Source organism: Nannospalax galili, unplaced genomic scaffold, assembly GCF_000622305.1.
Source record: "Nannospalax galili isolate Female #2095 unplaced genomic scaffold, S.galili_v1.0 scaffold160, whole genome shotgun sequence".
Classification (NCBI taxonomy): Eukaryota; Metazoa; Chordata; class Mammalia; order Rodentia; family Spalacidae; genus Nannospalax; species Nannospalax galili.
Window position 1 is genome coordinate 2,836,229 of NW_008346900.1, and position 25,060 is coordinate 2,861,288.

A 25,060-nucleotide genomic window follows, 5' to 3' on the forward strand; every position below is an offset into this window, starting at 1 on the left:
CACAGCAGTAGGCTGCACACAGAGAGCCACCGCGAGTCTGAAGGCAAACCTCCATACGAATCCTCCAGAGCTTCGTCTCAAGGAAGGACACTGCCTGAGACCTCCAGCACCTGACTAGGTGCCTATACAGGTACCTTGGGTCCCTCCCAGAACTGACTCAGGAAGCCTAGGCACTCAGCATTGTTTTGGTTGAAAACACAATAAATTTGATTCTTCCTAGAAGCCTACTAAACAATTTACTTAAAAACACCTGCAGCCCATGTGCAAAGGGGACCAGACCTTGCCTGGTACATGAGGCCCCTTGACCACCTGAGTGTCTGTGGGGCAGGGAGGGGTCCTGCCTGGGGTTTGCACTCAGCCCCAGGGCATGTTCCCACACTGAAGGAGCATGGGCACTGGCCATACTGAACCTACAGAGAACTGTGGGAAGAGACCAAATCCATAGGATCTATGGCTTCCACACTTGGGCATGCTGCCCAAGACATGTATCAATAATGTTCCAGCAGGTTTGGCCCCATAGGGGTGCAGGCACTAGGACCTGTGATCAGCTAGGCTCTGGTGCTGGCTCTGCTGCTACACCGGAAGCACCCCGGCCTCCTCCTGGTCATTGTTCCCCTGGTTCCTGCTCAAGGCCCAAAGTGTAAACAGGATTAACAAGCAACAGATGGAAAAGTATGTTTCCCACGAAAAAAGGGGAGGAAGTTTAGAACGTGAAGACTGATCGTCCAGGTTGCTGGCATCATTCTGTCCATTTTTTTCTTCCCTTGTGTCATCCAGCAATTCCACTCTTTGGTTCAGCCCATCAGACCTGCCTGTGCTGAGCCAGCCCTATGGCCTGTGTCTGTAGTGGCCTCTGCCTATAGCGGCCTCTGCCTGCAGTGGCCTGAGGAGAGGCAGCCAGCCCATCTTGGAAGGATCTTAACCTCCATGCCAGCTACTTCTGCTCATGGTCCTCTGCTACGGCAGCCACCTCAATAGTGGCCGTGTGCTCCTCAGGCCCAGGGGCAGCTGCTGTAGGCACTGTCACAATGGTGCTGCCTGCAGGTGATGCCTGGGCCACATTCTGCAGGGTGGGTCCCAGGCCAGGCAGGGTGAGCAGCTGTAGTGGGCTGACCACCTTCAGCACTGTACTGCCATCCTGCATGGCAGCTGTGCTCAGGACTGTGAGGCTAGATGTGTCCGGATGGATCTCCACTGTGCTGGGAAAGGTAGAGCCAGAGGAGGCCAAAACTGTGTAGCCCCCAAGCAGCGGGGAGGCTGGTGAACTGGCTGGGGCAGCCTGAGGGGAGCCTTTGCCTAGGACAGTGGAGGGCAACGTAGACACAACTTTTCCAAGTGGCACGCTGGTCAGCTGGGACACAGGCATTCCTGGGCCAAGGGCAATCTGTGCAGATTGCGTAAGCACCTGGGAGGCCATGCCAGCTGGTCCAGATGTAGCCCGTGCAAGACGGGGTCGCTTCATAGGGGATGGCAGGGAGACTGGGGTCAATGTCATGAGCACGTTGCTGAGGTGCTGGGACTTGTGCTTCAGCTCCTTGGCACGGCGGCGGTGCTCATCACACTGCTGCTCCAGGGCTGCAGGGGACACAGAACATTACCACAGGGCACAGAGATGGGAACAGAACAGACATGTACCATCAGTGGGCAGATCACAATCCAGATGACCAGAAGGCTGCTTGCCAAAGGGAAGATCAACAGCAATGGGTCCCTTGATGGTCCTCAGGATGACCCAGACCCATATCTCTAAGGTGGAAGTGCTATGGGCCAAACCTTCCCCTCAGTATCAACATGTTCTAGTCAGTTTGACAAAGATGCTACTGGGCCAAAGCAGCTAAGTAAAAAGCCTATTCACTCACACACACACACACACACACACACACAAATGTGCGCACACCATAGAAGTCATATGTAGTGTACACATGTAAGTACTAACACCAGAGAGAACTTAGAATAACCAAATGCTATAGAGCAATCCAGTTCAAGCTGGAGCGAGTGGTCTTTTTCAATTCCTCTGCCATGTTCCTTTAAATTAAATAACAACTTGATTCATCATAGAAAGGTCAGTAAAGACCTATACTTTCTGCACTGGCAAAGTCTGGCCACAGCCACTGGAGTTTTACTGACATTTCCATGTGTGATGACTACATTCTGACTTCCTGCTCCTCAGAGGAAAAGCTTACCCATGTGACTGTGTCTCAGAAAAACAAGTAGACACACACAGTTAAGAGAGGTGAGTCTCTAGGCTCCCCAAATCCCACACTGCTGCCAGGCATACCTGCCAGGTCCCGGGCATACTGTTCCCTTGAACGGTCCATCTGGCACTTGTGGCTGGCCAGGACCTTCTTTACCAGATCCAGCATGCCAAAGTTCTGCACGATGTTGTTGAGGAGGACAGCATCTTAAAGAACAATGCCAAAACTTGGTGAAAATAGGGCTCCTCCCAGAAGACCTGGACCCCAGTGCTGGCCTGGATCCTGAGGGACCAGCCAGTAGGAGGAGTCAGCTCCACAGAAGTCTATGCTGCTTAACAAGAGACCCTCCCACTGCAAACTCCCTTCTGCACAGTGGGGTCCTGTGTTCATGTAGATTCTCCAACCTAGATGCATGTCAGGGCCTGGGACTAGCAGCAGAGAAACTCAGGCCCCCTTACCTCGGAGTTGTAGGGGTGGGTCCTGCACTCGCTGCTGCAGGCCTTTCATGGTCTCCTCCAGCTCCTGCTGGAACTCCTGTATGACCTCATCCAATAAACCAGCATCCTTCAGTCCCCGCCAGAAGGCAAATGTGTCATCTGTGAGGGAAGAAGAGAAGTAGGTGGGCAGAAGTACCAATGCATGGGATCATTGATAATAGGAAGTAGCAAAGGATATCATCCAAGAAGTTCCTATGACAGTCCTTAAGTCTAGTGGGTCAGTGGTTAAAGCCTTACCACTCAGGGTCAGGTCACAGTTGGATGGTTCCCACCATGGGAAGCTGACAGGCACATACCTCCAATGGCTGTGGTCCAGTCACCAGGGTCCTCGCAGGTCTCTATGGTGATGGTAGCAGGTGAGCCATTCACTGTAGGCAAGGCAGAGCTGCAGGTGAGTGTTGCTCTAAATGGCAACCCCTACACCCTTAAGTCCTGCTGATCCTCCTAAGGCTATTTGAATCCTTCCTTGCCACCCGTTTTCACAGAACTGACAAGCACAATACACTAGTGTAGCCAAAGTATATCTCTACTTCACAGTAAGTTTAGTTTTAATCACAGATGTCTTTAAACACGCAAAGAAAGAATATGAAAACATGCCTTGAGCCATCACCCAGCTTCAGCAATTCCCAACATTTTGCTCCTCTGGTTCTACATGCAATCTGACTCCACAAGTCCTTTCATCTGACCTGCGGAAACCTGGAAGGAAGCTCTCTGCCTACCTTGTTTCCCTCTCCTTGACTTTATGGGTTACCCTAGATTTCACCTTTGCCTCTTGACTAAATTTCATTGATGTCACAGTAATCCTAGAACCCATAATATTTCCATTTTTCTAAATCAGAAGAGACAAACCATCCATTCTGATTTATCCCCAAATTCTGGTGCCAACAAACCCAACTGTCTACATACTTTGCACTTGGCAGTTCTGGAATTCCTTTATGCACAGACTTGGCTTGAAGGCAGACTCAAAGACAGGCAGATATTCTAGAAAGCATTCCAACCTTACACACTGGCCTTTACCACTCATCAAAGATGCAGTGATCATGATTCTATACCTCAAATCAACTGAGCTGGAACACCTTTTACTAACTACATAATATCTACGTCAAAGGCTCTTAGAGATTCCAGGCTACAGAAACCAAATCCCCAGAAGAACTAAATCCTAACCTCAACTGTGCCCTTCCTAGGCACCACAGCCTTGATTGGAGGGTTCAGAAATCCCACTGCTCCCTCAGGAAATAGCATTAGCAGTTACCATTTGTCCTGGCCAGTCACAATGTTCTTTTCTCAGGACATCACAATTTATTGACCATTTACTCTATGAGCTATTCTACATAATTTTTTACATGAGACTTATAAAATAACTTTGTAATTGGCCATTTTGGCTGATCACCATCTCACTAAGGCTTACAGGAACAAGATCACAAACACTCTTCAGTTGTGATGAGATTACACACTATTAAAACACATCATTAGTTGGATGCCAGGCATGGTGGCGCACACCTTTAATTCTTGGGAGGCAGAGGCAGGTGGATCTCTGTGAGTTTCAGGCCAGCTGGGGCTACAGGGAGACCCTGTCTCCAAAAAAAAACCCGTTTCATTAGTTGGAAATATCACCAAGGTTGAAAATGTATTTACTATCCCATCCACCGAACCTTATAGTTAAGCTTACCCTAAGTGTGCTCAGAGTGGCCTCTGGTAAGCTATGACTGACTTTAACAAAGCAGGCCAGAAGGTCCTGGGCTAAACCCCCAAAACAGCTAGCAAGACCCCAACCACTCATTCCCACCACTGCCTTGTGCTCCAATGTGTTGCCAGAAGAGCTCTGTTCTGACCACCTAGTATACCTGGTGCTTTGGGTTCAAAAAGGAGCTAAGCAACAGATACCCTCAGATCATAGTAAACCATAAAAACATGGACTGAGGGAAGCACTGACAAACATCAGTCCCTATGTCCCTGGGTGTCCCTGGGCTTCTCAGGAGGACACAGCACCATCAAAAGAGCTATATCCTAATCTAACTCTGCCTAGTCTTGACCAGTCAGCCTGCAAAGAAGCACTCCACAAAGAACACAGGGCAGAACGACAAGGCTTCATGCCTTGGGCCTCATTCTCCTCCCTCATCCCCAGACATAGTGAGGCCCTTCAGTGAGCCCATCTGGTTAAACAGTAAATTCAACTAAACATGGAAGCACATGCCAGTTCAATACTGTAGAATGATAGCTTAGGGATAGTAAGTGACATTGCTAGAAAGAACATGGCCCAACATCACCAGGTAACACAATAAGGAGCTCAGGACCCAACTTCACTCTTGCCTCAGTTTATAAAAGAACACCTCACTCAGAAGCTGGATGGAATTCCAGAAATAGTCAACCTTTCCACAATTCTGAAGGGTGGATATCAACATAGAAGAATATCTAAATCATCACCCAAAATCCAAGTGTCAGAGACCTGCAGTCAGACACCAGCAAGAGATCTGAGAAGGACATAGCTCTACAAATTACCAAGCACCAAGGAAAATACACTTCTACCTGGGAGAGAACATGCCTGAGGACATAGGCAGTCCCCTCAGCATTCCTAATACAAGCACTACATGTGAATGACTGTCTTACAATGAAAATGACCGAAAAGTACTTTAATCTTCCCTATTAGCAAACCCAGAAAGTCCCCAGATATGCTTCCAGGAAAGATGCAAGGGAGGGGGCTGACCCAACACTGTAGGGCCCTATGTGAAAGAAGTGCTACCCATGAGGCGCAGGCAAGGTATACAACGGCAGCCAGAGGGGGCTGCAGTGACCTGCAAGACTGGCAGCCTCTTGCACCTACCATCAGCTGTAGCCGGTGTAAGTGGGATGTACTCTGTGGATGTGGGACTGCTCAGGGACACACGGGCCCCAGACAGGTCAATCTTTGTGCTACGGCAGGTATTAGAGCAGACCTTATCATGCTGGTAGAAGTCTAGCTCCCCAGAGTCCATGATCTTCCTGTGGAGAGACCAAAGCAGCCCAGGTAAGACCCAACCCCAAATACCTTATCCACTATTGTGACTTGGATTGCCTAACTGCAGGGGACAGGTTCCAGCAAAGCACCAACTACAGCTATGCTCCTCTAAAGGTAGGATCCTAGCAACTTTCCCTGTGCATAAAACTTGAATAGGAATGTACTACAGGTGACACAGACACCCCAGGCTACCTACACAGCATTCTGTCCACAGGAAAAAGATGAAAGCACTGGTTAGCAAATGTCCATACTGTGACTATGCCCTTAGGAAGCAAACCTAGAGCTAAGAAAGGTGATAAGTGGCCCAGTCCTGTGGCAGAGAGGCAAGAATCACCACCTCCAGAGGAAGCCTTGCCTTTCAGAAGGTAGAGACAGGAAAGGAAAGCCTTCAACGTTGTCCAAGGCTATAGTCACTTATTCTCACCTTACAAGGGTCTTCCCTCCCAGGCATTCTCTCTAGCCTCTGTGAGGTCTTGGAGCTAAACTTGGCATATTTCAGCCAGCATGTCACAATCCATGAACAGAAGATCACAGGTTCTAGCTTCACCCAGCCCATGGGCACCACTAGCCTCAGGCACATCTGCAGCTCCCAACATATATCCCTCAGCCTGTGGTCTCCACAGTTATGCCACCCAGTTACATTCTAAAAAACCAGAGTTTCTCAGAGGTATAAGGCTGAGAACTAGGAGAATGGACCCAGGGCTGGTCACTCTGAGGCTAAACTCTGACTCTGACACAAAGCAGTGCACCTGCTTGGAAAGCAAGGTGGGCACTGGCTGCTAGCACCCTCCCTGTCGGGCCCATTGATTTCTAGATACACATAAAGAGATGTGGCTTTCAGTTTACAAAGAATAGATGTAAGCCTGGCGTGGCCTACTGCTTACCTGTTTACTTCACATGAGACTTTAGTAAAAAGTAACTAAAAAAAAGACAGAAGGATGATATAAAGGGCTATGTTAAGAAATTAAACCTCACTCAGGAGGCAGAGGTAGGCAGATCTCTGTGAGTTCAAGGTCAGTCTGGTCTACATAGTGAGTTCCAGGCCAGCTGGGGCTACAGGGAGACCCTGTCTCAAAAAGACCAAAAAAAGAAAAAGAAATTAAACCTAAACGCCTACCTGATGCACAAATACCAGATTATACCTTTAATTTTCTGTAATAGTGATATATTCAAGAACCCTCCCTAACCCCCTAATCCCTATCCCCTGCCTGACCACCAGGTAAAGAACTGGTGAAAATTAAAATGAGATTTAATGTAGAACATGGTAGTACACACCTTTAATCCCAGTAGTTGGGAGGCAGAGGTAGGTGGTTCTCTGTGAGATCAAGGCCAGCCTAGTCTACATAACAAGTTCTAGGCCAACTGGGGCTACAGGGAGACTCTGTCTCAAACACCCCACCCCCCAAAAAAGAAAGAAAAAAACAAAAAGAAAATGAGGTTTAACAAAAATTAAAACAAAAAACCTCTAGAAGTTTGATAGTGTCACTGCCAGGAGGTTAGGGTAGCCACATGAGAGTTAGGTCACATCAGAGGGAACTGTTGGCACTCACATCTAAAATACACCTCATTTTCAACTAATCAAGGACAGATGGCTCAGTGGTTAAGAGAACTTGCTGCTCTTGTAAAAGACCATGGTTTGGTTCCCAGCACCCACATCAGGTGGTTCACAACTGTCTTTACTTCCAGTTCCAGGGGATCTGTTGCCCTCTTTTGGTAACCACAGATGCATGTGGTACACATATATACATGCAGGCAAAACACTCATATATGTAATATATAAAAAAATAAGCCTGGCATGCTGGCACATGCCTTTAATCCCAGCACTTGGGAGGCAGAGGCAGGTGGATCTCTGTGAATTCAAGGCCAGCCTAGTCTACATAGTGAGTTCCAGGACAGCTGGGGCTACAGGGAGACCCTTTCTCAAAAAGACCCCAAAAATAAAAAAAATCTAGCTGAGTGTGGTAGCACATGCCTTTATTCCCAGCACTCGGGAGGCACAGGCAGGCTGATCTCTGTGAGTTTGAGGCCAGCCTGGTCTCCATTAGCGAATCCAGGCCAGCTGCGGCTACAGGGAGATCTTGTCTCAAAAAGACCAAAATAATAATAATCATCATCATCATCATCATCATCATCATCATCATCTAAAACCACAATGGCCATGAACCCCGCCCATCATCCTAAGCTGGTCAGATGCCCACCTGAGCATGATGCCATTCATCCGGATGGCTCTCTTCCAATCCTTCAAGGTAGATTTCCCTGCCAGGTGCACGAACTCCTTTGGGCTGATCACATGTTCGTCATACTAGAAAGAAGCACAGGAAGTCCTGGACTGTCTCAGACAAACACAGATCTGGTGAAGCATAGCCTCCTCTCTCCTACTCAAGCCTGCACCCAGGGTTCACAGGAAGGAAGAGAGCCACAGCATGGCTCTTCCAGCCATAGGCCTCATACATACATTTTAATACTGTGTTCCACTAGAATATGTCCCAGTGGACAGTGCCCAGGGTGAGGGTGAGCTCTCTGACACTTGGCATGCTGCAGCTCCACAAAAATGTACTGTATGCAAGATGAGGGAAGGCAGCCCAAAGCACAGAGCTTGAGATGTATTCTTCCTCCAGACAGGACACAGAAAATCTCCTATGGGCAATTTATTCTATGTGCTATATACCTCCATCAGTTCAGAAAATGTGATATTAATCCAGACATAAGCATACAGCCTGCCTGTGATGTGAATGACCCCTGACCTGAACAGGCCCACTGCCAAATCACAGGCACACAGGCATCAGTATCCTGCTGACCCTCCAGTGCTCTGGGGCTTGCTAGTGTCTCATCCACCTTGAGTGCTGAAAGTCTAAAAAGGTGAGAGATACTATTAATCTTCTTAAACAAGCAATAACTGGACCAAAGAATGAAAATAAAGCTGTATTTACTTAGAAAACAAGAAGACTGAGACAAACAAGTTGTAGGGCCCCAGAGGATGCCTCTCCTGGGCAACCAGCAAGGGGAATCTTAGCAGGCAGCATGATCACAGCTGCCATGACCAATCTGGGGAACACCTGCTGATGGAAGTACACTCTTAATTCCCTGAGCATCAGTGTAGCTCTCATTGCTCAGAACAGCAGGAAAGAACGTTCCTCACACAGCCAATCAGAGTAGCTCTGGAAGATCACTGTAGCCACCAACACCCAGCCACTCATCTTGACACTACCTGTGCTCACCTGACCCTGCTCAAGCCGTGTGCACTGGCTCAGAGAGCCTATTCTACTTGCTGGCCCTTCCCTTTCCTGACCTCATGTGGGGTGATGACTACCTCTATTTCTTCTGGAACGTTCTACTCTCTAGGCCCTAGGCTAGGCTCAGGCTCTAGGCTCTGAGCACATTACAGTGGGCTGTCAGAGTGCACTAGACACTGGGCACCACTATGTAGTCAGCATTTCTTCTTGTTTTTTTGTTGTTGTTGTCCTGTTTTTTGAGACAGAGCCTTACAATACAGCCATGATTGGTCTAGTATTCACTATGTGGCCCAGGCTGGTCTCAAACCCATAGGAATCCTCCTGACTCCTCCCAAGTGCTAAGATTACAGGTGTAGACCACCGTACCTGGCCATCCAATACTTTATCAGTGCTGGACAATTGAATGTGTGGGATCTGCCCTCACATCCTCATCCTCTACTCTTCCTTGCGCCCCATGCTTCTGTCTGGGACCTCTTTTCCTCTGCCTGAAACAGACTCAGAGCATCCCTTTGGGAAGATTTGTTGATAGCAACTCAGTTTTGTCTGAAAATGTTTCATACTTACTTTCAAAGATAACTTTACGATCACTCTTTCTCATCACAGGGAGGACCCAGCACTATATAACCTCCACCTCTAACCCCCATTCTTTTGGAGTTCTCCTGAACAATCTCTGCTCTTTGGCCATTTTTCTTTTGGGGTTTTTTGTTATCTTTGTATTGGGGATTGAACACAGAGACTCTCACATGCCAGGCAAGCATTCTATCACTGAGCTACATCCCCAACTTCCTGGTCACCTATAGAATTTTATTTAACCCTAGTACTCTGGTGCTTCACCACGATACCACTTACAGCACATTTTTTTTTTTTTTTGAATCTAACTTTTTATTTTGATATAATTTCAAACTTACAAGATAACCGCAAGGATAGTCTGGGGACCTCTATACACCCTTTTCAGAATCACAACTATTTCACCTGGCTCTTCTGCATTATCACCATCTATACAGGCATGTACCTGTCACCTCTTCTGGACTGGTAAGATCCCCAGCCCTCAACCCCAGAGTGCATAGGCCTAGGCTACCTAGAAACAAGGTGCTTTGACAACCATCCAACAGTTCCCCAAATCAGGAAATTATCATCAGCACCTTCTTATCCATATTCAAAGGTACCAACTGTCCCAATTATAGCCTTTGTCCCTGTTTTCTCTTGATAAAAGACACAACCCAAGACTGGTCACAAGGTTCATGAGGCTCTTTTGCCATAAAACTGCTTCCCAGCCTGCCTTTACCTTGGCGTTTTTGAAGCATGCAGGTCAGGTATTTTATAGTTCTGTCTCCCAATTTGTGTTTCAAGTTTTTCTCAGGAGTAAAGTCAAAACTGTGAGTTTTAAGTAGGAATACCCAGGGATTCCTGCCTATAGATTCTATCGGGCAGTATGATAGCTGCCTCTCCCAGTAATCCCTGTCCATCTTGATAGCTGCTTGTCCTGAAGCTGAGGATGGCCACTTGGAGGGAGAGCATCTCATAGCTTCCTCACGGCAGCTGCTTCACTCTGTATTAGTGTGTGCCCTGTGGGGGATGCTCTGAGAAGACTCCTCACCTCACTTCACAACTAGTTTGTATTCACTGATGACTCCTAGTCTATCACTTCTGAGAGTTCATTGGCTGACATTCTCACAAAAAGTTCACTTCTCCCTATGCATATACATAATACAAGTGTACTTAATATATGTAAGAAAAGTGACACAAAAGACATTGCAATGGCCGGGCGTGGTGGCGCACACCTTTAGTCCTAGGCAGATCTCTGTGAGTTTTGAGGCCAACCTACTCTACAAAATGAGTTCCAGGCCAGCTTGGGCTACAGGGAGACCCTGTCTCCAAAAGACTAAAACAAAACAACAACAGAAAAAAACCAGACACTACTGCAATAAACAGCCTACTTCCTAATCATTGAGTTTTCACTGAGGACTCAGAAGCCTCCCCTTAAGCCCCTTGCTTCCTGACACTCTATCCCTACCTCCATCTGTTTTTTTCTGAAGCACCTTCCACTAGCCATTTCTACGGAGGGAAAAAAAGCTATTATTGTATGTCCACTATTCAAAACCTCTACTCTTCTGACATTGCTGCTGATGCAAGAAAGGACTAGCTTTCTGCTGGCACTGAGTTATATCCACAGTAAAAGTCATTAGAGAAATGCAGGAAGACCCTTACTACAATCCAAGAGATCACCAATGAATACAATCAAAGAAATTACTGAAGAAATTTTGGGATGTTTATGTGTTTATGAGCTTCCACACATGTGTAGAGCCCAGAGATCAACATCAGGTATCTTCTTCTCACTCTTAACCTTATTTTTTGAGATAGGACCTCTCATCAAACCTGAAGCTCACCAATTAAGACTAGTTGGCCCTAGAGATCCTTCTCTGCCTCCTCAGTGCTAGGTTTACAGCATGCACCACCATGCTCGGCTTTTTCCCATGGGTGCTGGGGTTTAATTAAGATCTTCATGCTTGCATAGTAAGCCTGTTACTGAGCAATCTGCAAAAGATGTTTTTATTTGTTTGGGGGGGGGCTTGATGATACTGGAGACTGAATCTAGGATCAGTCTTGCTAGATATGTGGTCTATCACTAAGTTATATCCTCAGCCCTATAGTAAAGGAATTTACCTACAATACTACTGTAGTTGGGCATTAAAGACATTGGTGAAGTAACTCAACTACAGGGTGGCCGGCACAAGAACAACTGCCAGCTCTTGGCAGAGATTGGATAGGCTAAGGATGATCAGATGAAGGTTTGTGGGTTTTAGGAAGCTTAAGTAAAGATTTCCTTGTAATGAGTAGAATTTTCTTTCTGTCCCTTGTCACAAGTTTAAAAACTTCACAGCTTATATAATAACCATTTGTGTGGGATCTGCTTTTAACTAAATGAGTATAATGTCTTCATGTAAAAAACTGAAAAGAGCCGGGCGTGGTGGCGCACGCCTTTAATCCCAGCACTTGGGAGGCAGAGGCAGGCAGATCTCTGTGAGTTCAAGGCCAGTCTGGTCTACAAAGGGAGTTCCAGAACAGCTAGGCTACAGGGAGACCCTGTCTCAAAAAAACCAAAAAAAAAAAAAAAAGCCTGAAAAGAGAACAAAACAAATCAAAAACCTTATCCTACTGAATTATAGCCACATACTATTATTTTTTTCTTGTCATGCCAAGATTATACCCAAGGTCTTATACATGTTAGGCAAGTGATCAGCCACTGAGGTAGAGCCCACTGTTATTCATTTTAATATTAAATTATCCCAGATGGGAGTTTTCTGTCCATCTTAGAGTCTTTCAGGTCCTTCAGATGATGGGCTGCAGTCTTCCCTCCTCATGAAGTCCTCAGACATGTCACGTTTTCTCCTGCTCCTCTCTGCCACCTTCTTGCATCTATGAACTGAGTTCCAAATGACAGCTTTGGTTCTGTCCTCCAGTTCACTACTCATTCCTTCAGTCATGTCAAATCTCTGGAACTGATCCACCAAGCTAATTCTAATTTTACTCATTTCCAGTTGTGTTTCTGTAAAACTTGTTTACACTTTACTCATGTTCAGGCTCTTCTTTCATTACTTGAGATAACTTAAAAATAATTTGGGGGACTTGGAAGAAGGCTCAATGGGTAGTATTTGCTACACTAACATAAGGACCAGTGTAGATTCCCAGAACCCATACAAAAAGCCAGGTATGGTGGTGCATGCCTGTAATCTCAATGCTGAGAAGGCAGAAATAGGAGGAATCCTAGGACTTTCTGGCAAACTAGTTGAGCCAAACAGGTGTGAAAGACTCTGTCTCAAAAAAAGGAAAAAGACAAAAGAAGTCAACCTGTGGCCTCCACAAACATGTGCATGTACATATACAAAAAAACATCTTTTAGCCAGGCATGGTGTCACATGCCTTTAATCCCAGCACTCAGAGGAGGCAGAGACAGGTAGATCTCTGTGAGTTCAAGGCCAGCCTGGTCTACATAGCCAGTTCCAGGCCGTTTCAAAAAAAAAAAAAAAAAAAAAAAAAAACCAAAAAAAACAAAAAAAACAAAACAAACATTTTTCTGAGGTTAGAAATGGTTCAGCAGTGAAGAGCACTGGGTTAACTCTTAACTGCTCTTGCAGAAGACTTGGGTTTGAATCCTAGAACCCACACAGCAGCTTACAACCATGCATAACTCCAGTTCCAGAGGATCCAATGCCCTCTTCTGACCTCCATGGGCACTGCACAACATGGATGCACTTAAATGCATAACACTCATACACATAAAAATTTTTTTTAATTTAAAATTTTTTTTTTAATTTCTATTTGTATCTTAAAATTCTAATGCCTGGGGCTGGGTGTCTCATTGATAAAACACTTGCCTAGCATGTATCTGGCCCTGGGTTCAATCCTCAGCACTGCAAGAAATGCAATCAGATGCCTGAATTTCTCCAGGTCTGATGCTGTCCACTGTTTCTGTGCATGCGCACTCAGGGCACCTTTCTTTCTGTGTCAAATGCTTTTCTTTTTCTGTGAAGGTTTTTTGTTGTTGTTGTTGTTCTTTTTGAGACAGGGTCTCCCTATAGCCCCAGCTGGCCTGGAACTGGCTATGTAGACCAGGCTGGCCTTGAACTCACAGAGATCTGCCTACCTCTGCCTCCCAAGTGCTGGGATTAAAGGCACGCCACCATGCCCAGCCTTTCTGTGAGGTTTTTCCTTAGAATTTTATAAACATTACTTGAGATGAAACTGAATTCCTCCAAACAGGAACTTTTACCTGCTTCTGTCAAATTCTGGGAGAAGTCAGGCCAGGAACCCCCTTTTTTTTGTCTTTTTGAGACTGGGTCTCCCTGTAGCCCCAGCTGTCCTGGAACTCACTATGTAGACCAGGCTGGCCTTGAACTCACAGAGATCCACCTGCCTCTGCCTCCCAAGTGCTAGAACTAAAAGTGTGCACCACCACGCCTGGCTAGGAACCACTTTAAAAAACAAAAATGTTTATTTAGTTTGGAGCTGGGTGTGGTATCACATGCCTTTAATCCCAGCACTTGGGAGGCAGAGGCAGGTGGATCTCTGTGAGTTCAAGGCCAGCCTGGTCTACATAGCCAGTTCCAGGCCAGCTGGCACTAAAGGGAGACCCAGTCTCAAAAAGACAAAAAAAAAAATTTACTTAGTATTTTTATTTTATGTGTAGGAGTGTATTCTATGCATGTATGTAAGTGTACCAGTGTCCTGCAATGCCTACAGAGGTCAGAAGAAGGCATCAGATACTCTGTAACTGGAGTTAGGATGGTTGTTAGCTACCATGTGGGTGCTGGAAATTGAACCTGGGTCCTCTGCAGGAGCAGACAGTGCTCTTAACCACTGAGTCATCTCTCCGGCACCAGGAACCACTAAGTCTCCTCTGATGGGGGTTCATCCACATAGCCACAGATGAGTGTTCTGAAGGGTGAGCCTCTGCCCTCCATTGCTCAAACAGGAGGTGCTGGCATTCCTGTTCAAAGTAGGCAGATGTCATCAATCCTCTTCTCAGAACAAACTTTAGAAAAGACAAGTCCTTTCCCTTACACACTCTATCAGGAGCCCTAGGCTTTACCTTCTTGTCCCCAGTCAGCAAAAGCTAGACTCAGCACTCTGTGCCACTCCACCCTCACTTGGAGCCTGGGCCTGGTGACCTTTACCTTTTTGCCAGTTTAAAAAAGCTTTATGAATATACCTTAGTGATAATTTTTAGCTAATTCAATATAAGATGAGGCTGGATACTAACCTAACATATTGCCAGAAAAAGAATGCCTTTCCCACTGTTCAACATTCCCCTGGCCACCTCATAAGTCTCTTCAGAACACATCTTATTCTGCCAAACAAATCCACTTGTGACACAGAGATCACAGCTTCTAGCACATAGGTTACACTGCCTTCTAACTAACCTCCACAGATTCCCCCCAGCAGAAATTACTGTTCCTGGAGGCTCTTCTTCCTCACTGCATTCATCTGCCCAAAGACTATCTTCTGTGGCTCCTCTGTCCTCCCAGACCCAGGAGATTCGGCCTCTGGAGTATCCAGCACAGGTTGCTCTCCCACCCTTACCACCCAAGCAGGAGGAAGTGCAGGTAAAGGTGTGCGCCTCACCTGACCCTCACCTGAACACATTTCACATTGATGCCAGGGCACACAAACTTCCTCCAAATCAGGTTAGCTCTGCTGTCTCCGCAAGTGATCGGGTACACAATTTCAGCCTCTAAGTTCTCCCCCTCTTCAGCCATCTTCACTTCTCACAGACACATAGACAAGAAAAGGTGGAAACAGAAAATCAGTTACAAGCTTTCCAAAGCACTTCCTGCAAATACAGAAAGCAGCTGCCAACATGAAACCAAAACTGAGTTCCAAGAAGGCCTGAAACAATCCAGGAGCTCTGTTTCCATCAGTTGTTCCCATCAATCCAAGTTGAGTTTCAGATGAAATCTACACAACAGATTTAACTATTATCAGTAACTATTAACAGCAATATTTATATAATCTCATTAAACTATGGTCAATTAAAGAGCCATTAAGAAAATAAAATCAAGCCATGGTTGAAAGACTACCAGGGAAACTTGGCCTTAGGGAATTCCTAAGCCTTTAATCTGAACAACATGAAGTACCACAGGTATTAAAAGAACACCCATCATCACTCACTGATAGCCATAGCAAACAGGGATGGAGAAAGTGGCAAGACAACAAACTCCAAAAGAGGAGAGAGCTTTGTGATTTGGGGCAACTTTTCTTTGTTCTTCCCACCAGTGGCTGGTAGAGGTGAGTGTCATTTCAGATACAACACACCTCATATAAGATGACCTGGGGCCTGGCCTCTCATGTGCCAGGGAACTACCTAGACAAGGGTCTTAGCCCTGGCTGTTACTTACCTTAATCACAGGACTGTCCTGTCTCTGCAATCAGAGTGGGAAGAGGGCAGGCTTCCCACCCAGTGCAGCTTCCCACCCAGTGCAGCTTCCCACCCTACAAAGTTTCCTACCTAACACGGCTTCCTTGAGTTGCGAAGAGGCTGTGAAGGCTGCAGCAGCTGCAGCTGCTGCATTTTCTGTCTCCATGTTATCTTCTGTCAAGTCACCCCTGGTAAATAGTGAAAGGCAGAAAAAGAATGTCAGAATCCCCAAGCACAAACTCTGAAGTCCCTGGTACACTTGCAGTGTAGAAGGATGCTATTCATTGCTGACAAGCCCACTACATCTTTCTAACCTTATTTAGAAATCACTGTGGCTGTGCAGAGGAAGATGTATAGATAAGTACCTATGACATCCTTAGGAGAACATGTGGCTTGCATTCTATGGTCCATTTTCTAAAAATTAATCAATCTTTATCTTTCTTTTTACTTTACGCATATGAGTGTTTTGCCTGCATCTATGTAAATGCACCACATGTGTGCAATGCCCAGAGACCAAAAGAGGGCATCAGATCCCCTGGAAATGGAGTTAGCTGCCATGTGGATGTTGGGAACTGAACCCTGAACCACTGCAAGAGCAGTCAGTACTCTTAACCACTAATGGCATGGGCAAGCAAAACCAACGTAAGGGATTTATGGAAGCAACAAATGCTTATATGGACATTCTAAACCCTTATTTCTTTCTTTAATAAAGTGTTCTACCTCCAATATAATACAATAATTATTTCATACTGTTACACAAACTAGGTAAATATATAAACTTCATACAGAGTTAAGAGAACAAACTTAGCCCTCACACATGCTAGGCAAGAGTTCTGCTGAGTCACAAACCCAGTCCAAAAAATACAAAATTTTTGAAAGAGAAAAGATTCACCATGACCTATCTTTATCTTATACCAAAATAAATTATGGACAAACCAAAAGCAAAGGCAAAAGGTGAAGCCATACAAGTACTAAAACAAAACGGTGGTATGAGGCACAGAGGGTGACTGGGAAGAGGTTATATGCAGAGGTATATGCAGTGTGAACACCAGTATGTGACTAGAAAACACTCTCAAGACTTTCCAGACATCCCTGGGGAGGATAATAGGTACCTAGAAGAGGCTGAGAGTACAGGAAAAGGTTGCTACTCAGGGTCAAGCAAACCTAGGCTGCTCAGTGCAGAGAAGAGGGAGCCATGGAGTTCAGCTATATATTATGCCTGGTACCCACAACTGCTTCATAAGTAAAGCACCCCCACTGTGGGCCTTCATGTTCAAAGCACCCCATAACCTCCAGCCCAGCCATTCCCTTCAAGAGCTTTATGCACTAGGAGCTTATAGCTCAGAGAACAGTCCCTGAACAGTGGACATATCTGTCCTAAGGGTTCATCCTAGTCTCTCACCTGGAATACTTGATGGTGGTGTCCAGTTACCACCCCCCGCCCCAGTACTCAAGATTTCACTTTGAACCAGGCCAGAAACAGTTGATTAGAAATACAAACTTGGAATCTGCCTTCTGGGACTTATTAAGAATGACTGTGATGGGAACAATAATTAATATTAAATGGGAGCACCTGGACTCCAAGAAGTCTGCAGAACTTGGAAAGGAAGCTGTCTTCCTGAGTCAGAACTGTGGACAATGCACAGGACAGTAACAGAACTGGAACATACACCCCACATGCAGCCATCCAAGACAAATTCTTCCAAGGAAGGAAGCCAGGAGTGAAAATGAGAGATGGGAAGCCTCCAGCTGGCTGTTTGGGGTCAGCAAAGAAACTCATTTGAGGCCATGAGAAAACAAAACTAACAACCCTCAGTAACTCCAGTTCTAGGGGATCTGACACCTTCTTCTGCCAATGTAAGACATGGGTGCACTTACATATATGCAGGCAAAACACTCATACACATTAAAAAAAAAAAAAAGTAATTGAAGCCAGGCGTGGTGGTGCACGCCTTTAATCCCAGCACTTGAGGGGCAGATGCAGGAGGATTTCTGTGAGATCAAGGCAGTCTGGTCTACATAGCAAGTTCTAGGCAAGCTGGGGCTATAAGGAGTCCCTGTCTCAAAAAAACAAAAAATAAAGTAAAAGGTACTGTTTTTAAAAAAGTTTTTAAAGTAAATGTGTGAGCTCCTAGCTCTCTATTGAGAGAGTAGGCAGAGCTGACCACGGCATGGTGGTGCCAGGCTTTGTAAATAAGGAGCACTCACTCTCCCAGTCTCCTCAAAATATCCATCAAGGAAGAAATCAGTGCCCACAAAATAATTTACTAGCTTCTACTCCATATCGTCTTTAAAAAGGTATACAGCAAGGGTTACACCTCATAGCATGATAATAGAAACAATTCCCCAACACAAATGGAAAAAGCCTCCTCATTTTTCAGGATATAATTGCTTGCTGGGCATGGTGGCACATACCTTTAATCCCAAGCAGAAACAGGTGGATCTCTGAATTCTAGGCTGGCCTGGTCTACATAATAAGTTCCAGTGAGGGCTACGTTGTAAGACCCTGTCTAAAAAACAAAAGTCCTGCTTTGGAGGATATGTGGGTCACTCCCAAAAACTTTACACATCCTGCCGGGCATGGTGGCACATGCCTTTAGTTCCAACACTTGGGAGGCAGAGGCAGGCAGATCTCTGTGAGTTCAAGGCCAGCCTGGTCTACATAGTGAGTTCCAGGACAGTTGGGGCTACAGGGAGACCCTGTCTCAAAAAGACCAAAAAAAAAAAAAACCTTTACACATCCCAAGAAGGCATTTACAGTCTTTCCTGTCCTGAAGAAAGGACTGGCCATTGGAGCAGCCCATGTGTGCCCTGGCACTATGGCCACAGATGGGAAGAGCCCTCCTCACCCTTCATGGTTTCTCTCATTGTAGTTGTTTTCTATTCTCCAACTTGACTTGGGCAACCTTTCATAAGCTTTACCAATGGGAGGGAAAAGGCTCTACAGTTCACAACCCTGCTGTTGGAATCTTCCACTATGAAAACACACCAAAGCAGGTGTCCTGATAGGTAAGAGCCACACACAGAGCCCATGCTCCAGGTATGGAGCAAGACTACCCAGACACCAGCCAAGCCCAGCAGCCTGGGCTAGGCCAACTCAACATACCAAGAAAGCAAGAAGCTCCGGCCACTCTACCCTATAAAAGTCTATGATGGTCTGACATATAATTTCTATAGCTAACACAGGAATTATGGCAAGCTGGGAGCTGCAATCTCTCCCTAAATGGCACACAACTGTCAGCAGACATTAGAAGAACAGGAGATACTGTAGCCACTGAGTTTCATGGCAGAGAAAATAATCTTGTATCTTGGCAATTCAGAAGGTGGAAAACATAGCAGATAAATGTGTGAATCTCATGAGGAATATCTCAGGCAAAATGCAGAATTCACAGGCAGTACAAGAAGTAAACTATGCTACATCTCCAACTGTCAAGTGAAAGACAGCTTCAGAGCAAACCAAAGTGTGCCTGTAAGGGCTTCCATTCAGCTTGCTAAGTTTTAAGGCAGTACCTGGCCAAAGGTTCCAAATACCTTCAAGACCTGCCCAAAAGGGCATCTAGAGGCCTACCTCAAAGAATTCACCACATGGCTTTTGAGCAGGCCTGTCTACTTGGCCTGCCTGTCTGTGCATGCTGGGTGCAGGGAGGGGGAATAATTCAAGGTTTTAGTTTCCAGGTCTGTCATCAAGAGATACTTTAACCACACACAGACCTAAAGTGGTCTGTGAAGCCAAGACCCTGAGGCCTGGTGCCGTAGCTGGACAAGATGTAGAGAGGTTTTGGGGAAACAGAGGAATGACTTGCCAGGGAGATGGTGGAGACTATAGAAGCAGCCATAGCATCTTTATAGAGGTTAGGTATCAAGTATCCCCCCGAAAAAGGTCTATGTGTTGGGGATCTGCCCCTAGCTGCTGACACTATTTTGGAAGGTAGAACCTAGATGGAAAAAAACAATCACTAAAAGGTAGACTTTGGGAGTACCTTGTCCCTGACCCCTTCCTGTCTCCCTCTCTCACTTTCCTTTCTCACCTTCTTGTCCCCCATGAAGCAAACTGCCTCCTCGTTCACATGTTCCCACCATCATGATGTTCTGTCCAAGGACATGAGGCCACGTACCATGGACTGACTCAACCTTCTGAAACCATGAGCCAAAATGAATCCTTCCTCCCTTAGGCTGTTTCTGTCAGGTATTTTGTCACAGTGACAGTAAGACCAACCATCTGAAACTTTCCCAATTCACAGGCAATCTTGGTCTGTGCATGGTCATTTATTTGACTCTAGTCAAAGGGAAACTGGCACACCTGAGGTCTGAGGCCTCCAGAAAAGAAATCCAGGCCACCTGGTCAGAGATGAGTCCTCACTACAGCCACCAGACTAGCAGCCTATCAATAAGATATGTGGCTGAGACCGTTTGAACCAAACCCAACAAATGACAGGGTCAGGGGTCAGATAGACAGCCTGAACCATAAAGAAGGGGCCAACTGGAAGAACTACAAGAAATAATAAATATACGTGTCTTAAGTTGACTCTGCCAGTCAGCACTCCCATATTCAAGACAGCCCCAGAAGTTGATCATTGTCACAGGCTGGCAAGATACCAACAGGGGAAGCTCTAAGCCCACAACTGTGTGGAAATAGCCCAAGAAGAGAGTGATACTGAAGGCTGGAGAGATGGCTCATCGCTTAAGAATACTAGCGATGCCAGGCGTGGTGGCACATGCCTTTAATCCCAGCACTTGGGAGGCAGAGGCAGATGTATCTCTGTGAGCTCCAGGCCAGCTGAGGCGAGTGAGGCCCTGTCTCAAAAAGACCAAAACAATTAAAAAAAAAAAAAGAGCACTGGCTATTCTTGCAGACGACCCAGGTTCAGTTCCCAGCACCCACATGGCAGCTAACAACTGTGCAGAACTTTAGTTGGGAGGGGATCTGACTCCCTTTCCTGGCATCCATGAGCAGTGCACTTACAATGCAGGCAATACACTCATACACATAAAAGAAAAAGAAAGAAAATATATTTTTTTAAAAAAGCAATATTGAACTGTGCATGGTAGTGCCTGCTTGTAATCTCAGCACTCAGGAGGTCAAACAAGAGGATCCCTTGAGTTCAGGCCAGTCTGGGCTACACAGTGAGTTCCAGGATAGCCTAGACTTCACAATGAGATCCTATCTAAAAAAAACTGGGTATGGTGGCACATACCTTTAATCCCAGTACTTAGGAGGCATGTGTCAAGGTGGCAGGTGGATCTAGGTTCCAGGCTAGTCTGGTCTACATAGTAAGTTCTACGTCTGCCAGAACTACATAGTGAGACCCTATCTCAAACAATAGCAACCACAAAAATGATCATGATATTGAAGAGTCCTTGATGTGGGACCGAGACCCTGTGTAGTGGTCTACTACAATGTTGGGATTTCAGTTGGGAAGATGCTATTAAAAGCCTGCCCTCCTGGTTTCCTCCCAGAAGCCTGAGTAAGGTAATACCCAGAGCTATGAAGTATAGCAAATGAACTTCTAACATGACCCTAGGGCAGGAAGCAGAAGCCACAGAGCCTATTCTACCCCAGAATAGGCCACACAATTTACCACAGGCTACCCAAAATCTGAAGGAAAGGGCTAGATACTGCTTCTGGGTGAGGGTATGAAAAAGTCAGAGCAAGAGCATATGAGATGTCAGAAAATACAGTATATTCAAAACATATAAAAGGAAACATCTAAGCCATGATTGAAGCCATTGATAAGCCAGTGGAAAATGCCATCGGAAGGTCCCACTTTAAAACCAACAGGGTCTTGTGTTGTACTCATAGAGCAGGGAGGGTGACACATAACCCAACTAGAAATAACCCAGGGTGAGCCCTGCACATACATGCACACTAGCTTATATCTTCCCTGAAGAAGACAGCTGGATGGGTCCAATGTCAGAGCTCCCGAGCAGCAGTTAAGTCCCTACTCTGCAGCTGTCAGCAAGTCATGCACATGAGCAGACCCAGCATCCTAGGCACACAGGGCAACATGGAGGGCAGCAAGGATTAGTCTAGAACCTTCCTTTTAAAAAATTCACCATTGCCGGGTATGGTAGCGCATGCCTTTAGTCCCAGCACTCAGGAGGCAGAGGCAGGTGGATCCTCTGTGAGTTCCAGGCCAGCCTGGTCTACAGAATGAGTTCCCGCCAGCTGGAGCTACAGTGAGACCCTGTCTCAAAAAGACCAAAAAAAAAAAAAAAAAGAAAATTCACTGTTGAGCCTAGAGAGATGGCTCAGCAATTAAGAACACTGGCTGCTGCTCTTGCGGAGAACGCTGGGATTTTGTTTTGGGTTTTTTTTTTTCGTTTTTTTGGTTTTTTCGGTCTTTTTTTTTTTAAAGGATACATTTAAAAACATATTTTATTTATTATTTTTATTTTATGTGCATGCATGTATTGCCTGCATGTAGGTAAGTGCACTCGTGCCATGAAATGCCTACGAGGACAGAAGAAGCTGTCAGATGCTCTGGGACTGGAGTTACAGACAGTTGTTAGCTGCCATGTGGGTGCTGGGATTCGAACCTGGGTCTTCTGCAAGAACAGTCAGTGTCTTAACTGCTGAACCATCTCTCTAGCCCCTTTTTGGTCTTTTTGAGACAGGTCTCCCTATAGCCCCAGCTGACCTGGAACTCACTATGTTGAACTCACAGAGATCCGCCTGCCTCTGCCTCCAAATGCTAGAATTAAAGGCATGCACCACCATGCCTGACCTAGAGGACCCTGTCTTTAAAAAAAATTTTAAGGGTTGAAGAGATGGCTAAGCAGTTAAGAGCACTGGCTATTCTTACAGAAGACCTGGTTTGAATCCCAGCACCCACATCTATAACTTCAGTTTCAAGGGATCTGACACCCTCTTCTGTCTTCCATGGGCACTGCATGACATGGGTGTACTTACAAACATGCAGGCATAACACTCATACACATAAAAAATAAATTAACTTAAAAATAAATAAATTTTTTTTTTTTGTCTTTTTGAAGCACGGTCTCCCTATAGCCCCAGCTTTCCTGAAACTCACTATGTAGACCAGGCTGGCCTTGAACTCTCAGAGATCCACCTGCCTCTGCCTCCCAAGTGCTGGGACTACAGGCATGCGCCACCATGCCCAGCTATAAAATAAATAATTTAAAAAAATGTTTTATTTATTATTTTTATTTTATGTGTATTGTGTATTGCCTGCATGTATGTGAGTGCACCCACATTGTGCAATGCCACGGAGGTCAGAAGAGGGCTTTGGATTCCCCTAGAACTGGAGTTAAGGATGGTTCATAACCGCCATGTGGGTGCTGGGAATCAAACCCGGGTCCTCTGCAAGAGCAGTCAGTGTTCTTAACCACTGAGCCATCTCTCCAGCCCCCCGAAAAAATAAATACATTTTTTTAAAGATCATCTATGTTCCATGAAACAATAGCATGACAATGCCACACAAGATGCAGCAAAGACATGCCAAAAGCTGAGGTCCAAGTCCCTCTGGGGAAGAAGAACAAGAACTCACATAGCCCCTAACTACTGCCCTCATCTCACCCTTGTCAGGGGCAAGAGTTACTCTGCCACCTCCTCCCAATTTTATGTATAGGTGACAAAAGGAAGATGGGAGTTTAGTCAAATGTAAACTTTTATGGTCAACTAATTCTCAATTCTGACATCTAGAACAAGAAATGATGAAGTAGGCTGGAGAGTGGCTCAGCAGTTAAGAGCACTGGTTACTCTTACACATGATGTGGGTTTGGTTCCCAGCACCCATATGGCAGCTAACAATTGGCAGTAACTCCAGTTCCAGAGAATTCAATACCCTTTCTGTCCTCCATGGGCACTGTAGACATGGGTGCACTTATATACATGTAAGCAAAACACTCGCACATATAAAATAAAAGGAAATTAAAAAATTTTTTTTTTTTGGTCTTTTTGAGACAGGGTCTCCCCAGCTGTCCTGGAACTCACTATGTAGACCAGGTTGGCCTCAAACTCACAGAGATCCGCCTGCCTCCGCCTCCTGAGTGCTAGGACTAAAGGCATGTGTCACCATGCCCGGCTTTAAAAAAAAATTTTTTTTAAAGATGAAGACAATGTTTAGATGCAACTGTTCCATTTATCAAAAAAGAAATCACCAAGTGGCTTAGAACCACATGGCCATGGTGAGGAGCTGAGGCATCACTTCAGAGTCTATTGATCCTCTTGTTTGATGTACTTTGCATTTGACCTTTGTGCCTAAGGTATACAGAGTACAATTTAAGAATCTCATATGTACCAGGCATGATGGCATACACCTTTAATCCCAGCACTTGGGAGGCAAAGGCAGACAGATCTCTGTGAGTCTGAGGCTAGCCTGGTTTACATAGAGAGTTCTAGGCCAACTGGGGCTACAGGGAGACCCTGTCTCAAAAGACACACACACACACACACACACACACACACACACACAAAAGCCTCACATGTACAGAAATCTTGAAGCTTGATCCCTACATCTGGCATACCAAATGTGCCACTATACCCTGGCAGGACTGAGGTTTAGTGCTTACCCATGAGGGGCTAGATTTGTTGTTACCAGCACTGTCTTCACTTCCTCCACACCACTGCCATCAACTGCAGTGTCTGGAGTTGTCACAACTACCACCTCCTCCATGTGGACGCTCACATCTGGGGTTGCCATGGCTCAGTGAAAGATGATGCCTGGGGTCAGCAGTATCACTCCTCTAGGGTTTCAAGTCCTGGAGAAAACAAAGCAAAGCACTGGTTACAAGGTAGTTTTCATACTGGCACAAAAGAACACCCAATGGCTGAGTGTAGCTCAATAGTGGAGAGCTTGTTAGGCATGCGCAAGGCCCTGAGTTACATCTCTAGCACTGGGAGGAAAAAAAAAAAAGCAAGAAGGGAGGGGAGGGGAGAGGGAGAGGGAGAGGGGGAGGGGGAGGGGGAGGGGGAGGGGAGAAAAAAAGAAAAGTTTGCTAACAGAGTATCCAACAGAGGGCCAAAGATTCTCCTCCAAGTCCCAACCTACTGCTCTCTGGCAAAAAGTGGCAGAGCACAGAGCCATCTGGGGCTCTGGGTTGGTAGGTGTCATGGATGCATCCCAGTCCTTCCCAATGGATGGTTCACACTCCTCTACTCAATCCATGTGAGCCTGGAAGCTCAGAGGCAACAGCAGGACATGGAGAGAATCCAGCTGATTTTCATGAAGGAAGGTTTCCTGCTCACTACTTTTCTCTTTCTGCAC

At 45.9% G+C, this 25,060-nt stretch overlaps 1 protein-coding gene across 2 annotated transcripts; it reads right to left on the minus strand.

Moving 5' to 3' along the window:
• Positions 1 to 6: 6 nt before the first annotated feature.
• Positions 7 to 24,554, minus strand: Gmeb2 (glucocorticoid modulatory element binding protein 2). Of its 2 annotated transcripts, XM_008843281.2 has the most exons (9): positions 24,366 to 24,554; positions 15,924 to 16,021; positions 15,052 to 15,179; positions 7,883 to 7,986; positions 5,511 to 5,668; positions 2,986 to 3,057; positions 2,651 to 2,788; positions 2,276 to 2,398; positions 7 to 1,575 (listed from the first exon to the last, which is right to left on the minus strand). In XM_008843281.2, exons 1-9 carry the CDS (start codon positions 24,494 to 24,496, stop codon positions 935 to 937), a joined length of 1,593 nt encoding a protein of 530 aa, XP_008841503.1. In that variant the 5' UTR covers positions 24,497 to 24,554; the 3' UTR covers positions 7 to 934. The 2 variants fall into 2 exon arrangements, with proteins under 2 accessions (XP_008841503.1, XP_008841504.1); XM_008843282.2 differs by lacking the exon at positions 24,366 to 24,554 and having other exon boundaries at positions 15,052 to 15,174.
• Between the last annotated feature and the right edge of the window lie 506 nt (positions 24,555 to 25,060).

What these genes read in the sequence shown, in the direction of transcription:
- Gmeb2 (XM_008843281.2), bottom strand. Translation starts at nt 24,496, where the DNA reads ATGGCAACCCCAGATGTGAGCGTCCACATGGAGGAGGTGGTAGTTGTG. An exon ending in TACACCGGCTACAGCTGATG is followed by an intron (nt 3,058 to 5,510) that starts GTAGGTGCAAGA and finishes CCTTGCCTACAG; the next exon opens with TGAATGGCTCACCTGCTACC. An exon ending in CCCACCCCTACAACTCCGAG is followed by an intron (nt 2,399 to 2,650) that starts GTAAGGGGGCCT and finishes TTGTTCTTTAAG; the next exon opens with ATGCTGTCCTCCTCAACAAC.